The following is a 9,871-nucleotide window of genomic DNA, read 5'->3' on the forward strand; positions in this document are numbered from 1 at the left end:
GTAACCATTAAAACCTCCACCATAGCCTCGCTGCTGGAGGGCTGTGGTCGACAGTTGGAAACAGAAGACTGGGTCAGCTGTGTCAGATGGTTGTAAATATTGAAATTGTGCTATTTTATTTTCTGCCTTTTCATGAAACAAAAGGTAGTATAGTAGAATGGGTTTCATGTAGCTGAGGTGAGGAAGTAGCTTAGTGAAGATTCCAGGGCTGTATCAATCAACCCACATAGTTTTCCTGAACCCTCACTCGTGCCCTCACTCAGCAGTGCTGATGCATATTTTCTGTCACCTATACAGATCGACAGACTCAGCAGCTCTCTGTCTCTGAGGCCAATCTACTAAGATCTCTGACTTCTTTCCTCAGTTCCAGTGAAATAGTGTATGGTGAGTCCATCTAATTTTAAAAGCCAGTTCTGTCTTTTTATTCACTTATTTTCAGTTGAGGAATTAGGATGAATCTCTTTTAACCAAATCAAGGATTTTGTTCAGGCTGTATTTTGGGGATGGAAAAAAAGATCAAGTTGAAAGTCTATTACTTTAATGTACTTTGAAGTATACAAAACAATATTTTAGACTGCATTTATATCAATAATATATGTAAAAGATTGTTCTTGAAATGTTCCTTTTCTATGACTTGTTTCCTTATAACCAGCGTCTTAAACAGATTTAAAACTGTTAATATGTTTCTATTAGAAGAGTTTGTGCTGTAACACAGGAAAAATGGGTTCCCCACAGTGCGCAAAGACATTCTAGCTGTGGCTTCAAAAGTAAAGATTATATTTATAAATAGTTGCTTTCATTGTGTATATGAATAGAAAACCAAAAGGGGGTAAGATTTTCAAGTAGACACACCCGTGTTTTATGTGTGTCGTTACTGCTTGTAATTTTTTTTTGAATTATACTGTAGATTCAATTTTGAGACTTGTTGGCACTTGTAATCAGACAAATATTACAAAAGAGGTTACTGTGTTTTGTATGAAAATAAGGGCCTGTATTTTTATGACATTTTAAACAGAGACTCATTTTCAACTAGACGACAGACTAACCTTCATACTTCTTTGAAATATTCTGAACATAATGCAATCCAGTAATGGGTTCTATAAGAATCTATAAGAAACAACTTGATTGGCCTGTTGGGATAGAGCCCTGGTTTAAACCTGACTGGCTAAACTGTGCCCTGACGATGTGTGGCTGACTTGGGCAATTTCATTCTATATATTGGCTAACTCATTACAGAGGTGCCACAACCCAGATCACTAAGACTGATGTGTTGTCGTTCCAGGGAGAGTTAGAGAGTTAGGGGTCAAAAACTACTTGATTATCCTCTTGGGTTTGGTCTTAAGCTCGACTGGCTAAATATGGCTGGGTGAGGGGCCATTGTCAGCTACCCAGCAAGTCAAGCATTTTGCAAGTTGCATGAAACAATAGCAGAACAAGAAATTCCAAAAGCTTGATTTGAAATCAGCAATTGTCTTCTACGTTTAGGAAAAATATGCGCATTAAGTCCCTTATTGATTTTCCATTGAAGTAAGCAATCTCTAAATAGTATTTGTTTTCGAGGTAGCAGTCTCAGCCACATACTTTAAATGAACTACTTATTAGAGCCTTCCACCATTTTAATGTATGTTTGATGTTTGTAGGCCTATTTGTGGTTGTTTCTGCAAACACTGTAGGTGTTATTAAGCAACATTGTGTGGTCTCTTTGTTCTCTAAAGGCCTACACCACTATATAAAAAACATTGCCGCATTGAACACATTTATATTTAGTAGTAGCCAAAGCAATCCCTAAAAATAGCTAGGTATTGGGTATCTAATGATTTAGGAATGTTTTTGTTAGTATAACTTACAGAACAGACAATGTTTCTGATATAACATTTCTTTTTAATCATCTTTTGAACACTGTAATGGCAAAACATGATGGGCTATTATTTATATGACTATGATTACATATGAAATACATGGCAAATATGTATTATTGTTACAGATCATGGCCATGAGCCAACGACTGAATTTAGCAAAGCTGAGTTTACTGCTTATAGTTGATTAATGTAATGTCTTATAGCTAAACCAAGGGCCCTCTATCATGTTATCCTCTGTGGTTCAGTGGACAAGGCATTTCTATTGTAGACCTCACAGTCACAAGTACTTGCACGGAAAAAGTTGTGCGTCAGAACACAGTTCTGCTATCTCTCCGCTCTTCAAATCTATGGCCTTCAGCCTGCCGAGAGGGCCTGGGACTCCTCTAAGGGTCGGCCGGTTCAGCCGTCCAACCTGTTGGTACCGTATGCCCTATATTGGCTCAGCTGTAAACCCCAACCAACCTCCGGGCAAAGCACTACTGAGAATGCAGGGTCTACCAGGGGAGAATATAGGCCTACAGCTGGTTTTGATGTGAGTTTAATGTCTTGTGGGAAAAAAGTAATTTTGTTGGAATGTAACGTTTGAATATTAACAGCATGGGTAATGTTTGTAGAAGTGTATTGGAAAAAGTGCTGATGCAGTTAAATATCCATCAGACTGTCAGTCTCTGTTTTGTAAAGTAACATCTGGGTTGCTCTATATATTGTTAGGGAAATTTGTCTCTGTTGGTTTGTTTTCCTTATGAATCAGTATAACATTCAAAAATAATTTTATTAAGCAATAAGGTCTGAGGAGGTGTGGTATATGGCCAACATATCACGGCTAAGGGCTGTTCTTGCACACGACGCAACGCGGAGTGCCTGGACACAGCCCTTAGCCGTGGTATATTGGCCATATATAAAAGAGATTATAAACTGGGTGGTTCGAGCCCTGAATGCTGATTGGCTGAAAGCCGTGGTATATCAGACTGTATACCATGGGTATGACAAAACCTTTATTTTAACTGCTCTAATTATGTTGGTAACCAGTTTATAATAGCAATAAGGAACCTTGGGTGTTTGTGATATATGGCCAAAATACCACGGCTAAGGGCTGTGTCCAGGCACTCCGCTTTGCATTGTGCATAAGAACAGCTCTTAGCCGTGGTATATTGGCCATAAACCACCCCCCATCGGGCCTTATTGCTTAAATATATAGTGTATTCCCTTATCAGAAGTTGATCTCCGTTTAGGTTTTCTGTCCTGGACTGGAAGGAAAGCAACATCAGGGAAGAGAATTGGGGTGGTCAAAAGCAAACAGCATATTTATGCTCCGATTACTGAGCTAGTGGTGAGACATTTATGGTTTTCTCTATGTTTTCACTCATAAATTCAGGGAACTAGAAAAGAAAATGTGGACATTTACTCGTCAACAACTCTATTGTTGACAATACATCTTTTTCTCTGACAGATTGGTTTTTATGCTCAACATCTTTCCATTTGCATGGGAACTGACTTTTATGGCTATTCTCAAGTACTTTATTCTGTCATTCAGACTTTTAGATGATTCAGCTCATAAAATACAAGGATAAAAAAACAGGAAATAAAACTAAACACAAGTCAGTTTTAGCCATTCACATCAATAGAATTTCAGAAATGTCAACAAGTGCATGCTAAAGGCACAGTTTTCACAGTACAACATGTCTTTGTACCACTGTCCCTTTACTGTGGTGAGTGGGGGTTTGAAGCTCTCAGGCCATGGTGGAGTTTATGTATGCTGTGGCACATTGCGTCTCTCTGTGGCTCTGTGTCTGTGTGTCCGGCGTGGATGTGAGCATACTGTCACAGGTACTGTACGTCCAGGAAACTGTGGTTCAATCACAACACGGTTTTAAAAGCATAAACACAAACATAGACACACATAGACAAAGGTGATCCAGTCTTTACCTTCACCCTCCTTTTGACATACCTCACCTCATAGAATCCTTTCACAAAGCACAGGACTTCAGATCTCTGAAACAATACATCAAATATTGGCCATGGGCCATAAGTTTGCACTTTTTTACAAGAAGAATAGGAATGGAGAGTTCCCATAAGGAGCTACTAGTATATTGTGTATCACGTAATAAACTGAAGTTTGATTTTAGCAGTTGATTGAAACTACAAACCAAACCAAGGAAAACCACCCTGACCTATGACTCACACCAACAGATTACATCTTTTTTTGCTAAAGCTTCCATTTTCCAAAATGAGGCTGTCAAATTAAACGGAAAAGAGGAAGTTATATGAAAACCGCAAATAGAAAACTCAATACATCACTATGCTAACTGATTCAACTGTCTATTTTGCCTACTAGACTCCTTTTATTTCGGCTTCTGTGCGTGAATATCATGTCATCTTCATAGTTGTCTGGTGTGCGTTTAAAAAGTTATGATACTCATCTGTGTCTTACCCACCAACAGGCATTTTCCACTTGTTATCACATAAAGCTACCTCACAGCAGAGCAGACACTAGATGCTTTGATGGTAATTGCACAGCCTGCAGTCTACACTTCTTTTACATTCTCCTGATAGTCAGAAAAAAGTGCTAATTAGTTTAAACAAATACTGATGGGGGCTACATCTGAAATATTTTGTTTCTGTATTTTCATTTGTCTAAAAATGACATTTGTTTTCATAATCTTCATTGAAATGTGCAGCTAGTGTGTTGAACAGCTCAGGGAAAATGTGAGAAACAGCAGCACCTGTTCAACGTAAGAGTGAGAAACTGAAGAGTTGGAGAAGGAGGACGGGGGCGGGTGCCGTTTCCTGTTGTGGCTGTGCTTAACACCAGTCTGTGCCGGTGTAGAGAAACACGCATAGACTACTATTTCTCTCACATACTGCACCCAGAACAGCCCAACCACACAAATACCCCAGATACTCCTCTGGATCCCTGAGATGGAATTTCTGACGAAGACTGTAGACTGTCATCAACAACCTCAATTAGAGAAAAACAACGATCTGGAAAACATACTGTAGTTAGCATTACTTGTGGTAATTTGAATATTGTGAAAATAATAATGCATTATTATTTTCCATTCTCTCTCTGTATAGATCTTTAATCAGGAGCCTCCAGACATCTCCAACCCTTCCAACTGAGGAGTCTTCCCTTGTACTTCCTGAGGAGACTCAGACATGGCAACAGACCCTGCGACAGAACTGCCATTCTTCTACGGCAGCATCAGTCGCTCGGAGGCTGAGGAGCACCTGAAGCTGGCAGGCATGGCAGACGGGCTGTTCTTGCTGCGCCAGTGTCTGCGGAGCCTGGGCGGCTACGTGATCTCCCTGGTGTGGGACCTGGACTTCCACCACTACTCTGTGGAGAAACAACTCAATGGCACCTACTGTATTGCGGGTAGCAAGCCCCACTGTGGGCCAGCGGAGCTCTGTGAGTTCTACAGTAAGGACTCAGATGGCCTGGTGTGCAATCTGAAGAAGCCCTGTCTGCGCTCACCAGACAACCCCATTAGAGCAGGCGTCTTTGATAACCTGAGGGACAACATGCTGAGGGAGTATGTACGACAGACATGGAACCTGGAGGTAAGGGTTGGCTGAAGAATAGGCAGCAGGGTCACACCAACTGCATCTCTGATGCCCTGTAGAACCTTGGCACGAGTAGGTTAACTGTAGTTAGTCTGCTGGCCCTGTAGAACCTTGGCACGAGTAGGTTAACTGTAGTTAGTCTGCTGGCCCTGTTGGAACCTTGGCACGAGTAGGTTTACTGTTGTTAGTCTGCTGGCCCTGTTGGAACCTTGGCACGAGTAGGTTAACTGTTGTTAGTCCGCTGGCCCTGTGTAGGCTCAGGTTGACTAACTGTCTATCTGTTCAGGGGGAGGCCATGGAGCAGGCCATCATCAGCCAGGCCCCACAGCTGGAGAAGCTGATCGCCACCACTGCCCATGAGAGGATGCCCTGGTACCACGGCAAGATCCCTCGCCAGGAGGGGGAGAGGCGACTCTATTCCAGGGCACAGCCAGACGGAAAGTTCCTGTGAGTCATTTAATATATTTTAGTCCAATTCCATCCGAAAGTCCCTGTCGTGGTAATTCTTACACAGGGACACTCAAAGTCAATCTTAAATTAATCATTATTTACAATCAGCGCACTGGAGAGGTTCCAAAAAACTTGATACACCACAGGGAATGTCTGTCAGGAGCTCTAACGGGGCAGTCCCATTAGTTCCCTTATATACTGACAAGTTATATTTGCATGATTTAGCTTATTCATCATTCATAATTAATGTTTGCTTCATTTATGTGACGACCAATACTGGGTCATGCATGTGACAGACCAATACCTCACAAGGCTTATTCTCTCTAAGCTGAGATCTTGAAACTGAGATATCCCTTTCTCTTAACAAGGTTTTGGGCGTACTGCCAAATTGCAGATACTGATAGTGAGGATTCGTTCAATCAGTCATTGCATGAAAACAGAAATTGGTTCATAGAAAAGCACAAACATAACAATTTCCATCACATCCCAAAACACTCACAACAATGATTATAGTGTTTTTTTCTCATCAGAGTCAGAGACAGGGAAGAGTCCGGCACCTTTGCCCTTTCTTTGGTGTACGGAAAAACGGCCTACCATTACCAGATCCTACATGACAAATCAGGGAAGTACTCCATGCCAGAGGGAACCAAATTTGACACAGTGTGGCAGGTAGATTGTTCTCTCTTCTTCAACAAATTGGTTCAAATTTATTGTCTGCTACCTCATGTTTAAGTTTACCCCACTCTCCCTCCCTTCTACATTGCAGCTGGTTGAGTATCTTAAGATGAAGCCTGATGGGCTAGTGACAGTTCTGAGGGAACCATGTGTGAACCGCAACAATGCCAAACGTACTGAACCAACATTTTGTTCTCAAATGAATCAAAATCATCACATTATTTTTATCATTTCACAAAATGTGTACCCTATGCAATTTAATTAATTGTCTTATTTTTCAAATCCATTTTCAGAGACTCCGGTTGTGCCCTTAGGGGTGAGTGTCAAGAACATTTTATAATTTCTCCATGGTAGATGCAGTACTTTCCAACTTCATTCACACAGATCTACTGAATACAGTACACTTCTTTCAGAGGCGGTCCAGAACAAATGGATACACACCGCCACCTGGAGGTAGGTCATTAACATTACAACAGACACACATGGCCTTTCCACCAAAATACACAGAAAAAAATCATTGAATGTGTCTTTAAGTAATTTACCTATGGTTTGGCCATTTCTTACAGTACCTCTGGGGGGCTCCACGGAAGTCAACACTTCGCCCCCCACAGACCGTCAGATGCTACCCATGGACTGCAGTGAATTTGTCAACCCTTACCATGACCCCAATGACCTGAAGAAGTTCTTCATCAATAGGGAGCAGCTGATGATCGACGAGGTGGAGCTCGGCTCAGGCAACTTTGGCTGTGTCAAGAAAGGAGTCTTCAAGACAAATAAGTGAGGGGGGTGGGGGGTGCTGCTTCTTGGATGAATCAAAACATCAGAACCTGAGTTATGAACCAATAACATTTACATTTTAGTCATTTAGCAGATGCTCTTATCCAGAGCGACTTACAGTAGTGAATGCATACATTTCATTTCATGCATTCACTACTGTGAATGCTGGCGTTGCAAACACCATGTTCTACCAACTGAGCCACAGGGAAGGCCCAATAACCTCATGCCTAGAGCCACTTATAACAACTGATAACTACGTTTTATGTCACAGAGGTTTATAATTATTTTTACTGAGAAAGTGAGCTGATCAGGAAAAACTCTGAACCCTAGTTAGAGGCTAACATTTAGAAAAACATGGGGCCCTATTGATAACACATAACAAATTCTTGTGTGGTTCCAGGGGCCACACTGATGTGGCCATCAAGGTGCTGAAGAATGAGAATGAGAAGCTGGTGAAAGATGAGATGATGAGGGAGGCAGAGATCATGCACCAACTGAGTAACCCTTACATCGTCCGTATGCTGGGGCTCTGCCAGGCTGAGTGCCTGATGCTGGTGATGGAGATGGCTTCTGCTGGGCCACTCAACAAGTTCCTCTCCACCAATAAGTAAGGCCAATTATTTCACACATGTAGTGTAGTACAGTATATCATAAGGCATGTTTTTCTCTTAATAGTGACATTGATCATAGAGTTATGGAAATGCAATTAATGATAGCCTTGTTATTACTCAAACAGCGATGATGAGCTCAGCAAAGTGAAGCTAAATACCATGAGAATTCCCCTAAAGCTTTATTTGAGTTCCCTTTCTGTCTCTCTACCTCTCAGGGATAAGGTCACAGTGGAGAACATTGTGGGGCTGATGCACCAGGTGTCTATGGGAATGAAGTACCTGGAGGAGAAGAACTTTGTGCACAGAGACCTGGCAGCTCGCAACGTCCTGCTGGTCAACCAACAGTTTGCCAAGATCAGTGACTTTGGTCTGTCCAAGGCTTTGGGTGCTGATGACAACTATTACAAGGTAGAAGTCTCTTGCACGTGTCATGTGCTATAATGTTAAGTTGGTCTGTTTTATATAGTTAAATGATGCAGTTCTTTATATGTACATTATTCATGTGTTATGGTAAGCATGTGTGTGTGTGGGTACATAGGCACGCACAGCAGGAAAATGGCCGCTGAAGTGGTATGCTCCAGAATGCATGAATTTCCACAAATTCTCCAGCAAGAGTGATGTCTGGAGCTTCGGTGTCACCATGTGGGAAGCCTTTTCTTTCGGAGGGAAACCATACAAGGTACTATCTGTACAGCAGCAGCAAGATATATATACAACAAACATTTAAAGATGTATACTGTTGCCTAGTAGTTAGAGCATTGGGCCAGTTACCGAAAGGTCGCTAGATCAAATCCCCGAGCTGACAAGGTAAAAATCTGTTGTTCTGCCCCTGAACAAGGCAGTTAACCCACTGTCCCTAGGCTGTCATTGTAAATAAGAATTTGTTCTTAACTGACTTGCCTAGTTAAATAAAGGTTAAATAATAACAGCCTCCAACAAAGGAGCTGTTGAGATTATCTTCATCTGTCTTTTTACCACATATGATCAGAAAATGAAAGGTCCTGAGGTGATCGGTTTCATTGCCAGTGGGAGCCGCATGGAATGTCCATCTGGATGTCCAGATAAAATGTATGCTCTGATGAAGGACTGCTGGACATACAAGTAAGTGAGAAACCAGAGACCTATTCACTTTCCCACCACATGCTACTAGACCACACTGCTGCCCAAAGGAGATCCATCGCGTCTAAAGTGTCTGATCTTTCTCTTCTCAGACACGAGGACCGGCCAGGCTTTGTGAAGGTGGAGGAGCACATGCGAGGCTTTTATTACTCTATATCCAACAAACCTCTGCCTGAGGGGACCACAGACGCTGCTGAGCCTCTCAAATAGTCCAGGGACAAGATACACTCTGTCCCTGCACCACACAATGCATTCTTTGAGATAGACAATGAGCCTCTTATGAACTGGGAACAAGCTGACGGCTTCAGAAACAGACAGCAACAGTAAACAGCTAAACAAGCCTTATTGACGCAAATGTGAGTCTGTAATGAAAGTAATTCATATTAGAACAGCCTTTTTTAGTAGCTCAGGACTGCATCATTTGTTGGTTTGAATGTTTTGGAAGAAACCCCCCCAAAAATGGTGCATGTTAGAATTGTAAAACTGCATATTGAAAGTGTAATTCCCTGAGATATAATTAGGTCTAGCGTGAATTCTGTTTCTATTTAAGTGCTTCAGCTCTCTATACATTTGTTAACACGTCATGATGAATAAAACATGTCACAGAATATGGTGTATGTATATTAAGTAATTGTGGAAATTATTTTTGAATAAATGATGAAACAGACTTTAAGATCAGAAATATGGGATTCATTTCGTTTTTGAGTTGTGAAATTGTCTACATTTTCATAATGTCGGTTACCAAGTCTGTCACTTCCACGACAGATTAACATTTTCACAACACTTTAAAATCGAATACTATGAGGAAACAATTAA

The 9,871-nt window shown here is 41.4% G+C and overlaps 1 protein-coding gene across 5 annotated transcripts; it reads left to right on the forward strand.

Moving 5' to 3' along the window:
* On the forward strand, positions 1 to 9,737 carry zap70 (zeta chain of T cell receptor associated protein kinase 70). Of its 5 annotated transcripts, none has more exons than XM_029707143.1 (14): positions 1 to 89; positions 298 to 384; positions 4,935 to 5,420; positions 5,710 to 5,870; positions 6,404 to 6,542; positions 6,640 to 6,721; positions 6,842 to 6,864; positions 6,962 to 7,001; positions 7,115 to 7,325; positions 7,726 to 7,932; positions 8,152 to 8,344; positions 8,475 to 8,615; positions 8,925 to 9,037; positions 9,148 to 9,737. In XM_029707143.1, exons 3-14 carry the CDS (start codon positions 5,016 to 5,018, stop codon positions 9,263 to 9,265), a joined length of 1,833 nt encoding a protein of 610 aa, XP_029563003.1. In that variant the 5' UTR covers positions 1 to 89; positions 298 to 384; positions 4,935 to 5,015; the 3' UTR covers positions 9,266 to 9,737. The 5 variants fall into 5 exon arrangements, with proteins under 5 accessions (XP_029563003.1, XP_029563004.1, XP_029563005.1 ...); XM_029707144.1 differs by lacking the exon at positions 1 to 89 and adding an exon at positions 159 to 177; XM_029707145.1 differs by lacking the exon at positions 1 to 89 and adding an exon at positions 4,301 to 4,364 and having other exon boundaries at positions 234 to 384.
* The last annotated feature ends 134 nt before the right edge of the window (positions 9,738 to 9,871 follow it).

Source organism: Salmo trutta, chromosome 22, assembly GCF_901001165.1.
Source record: "Salmo trutta chromosome 22, fSalTru1.1, whole genome shotgun sequence".
Lineage (NCBI taxonomy): Eukaryota > Metazoa > Chordata > Actinopteri > Salmoniformes > Salmonidae > Salmo > Salmo trutta.

What these genes read in the sequence shown, in the direction of transcription:
- zap70 (XM_029707143.1), top strand. Translation starts at nt 5,016, where the DNA reads ATGGCAACAGACCCTGCGACAGAACTGCCATTCTTCTACGGCAGCATC. An exon ending in AATTTGACACAGTGTGGCAG is followed by an intron (nt 6,543 to 6,639) that starts GTAGATTGTTCT and finishes TCTACATTGCAG; the next exon opens with CTGGTTGAGTATCTTAAGAT. An exon ending in CTGATGACAACTATTACAAG is followed by an intron (nt 8,345 to 8,474) that starts GTAGAAGTCTCT and finishes GTGGGTACATAG; the next exon opens with GCACGCACAGCAGGAAAATG.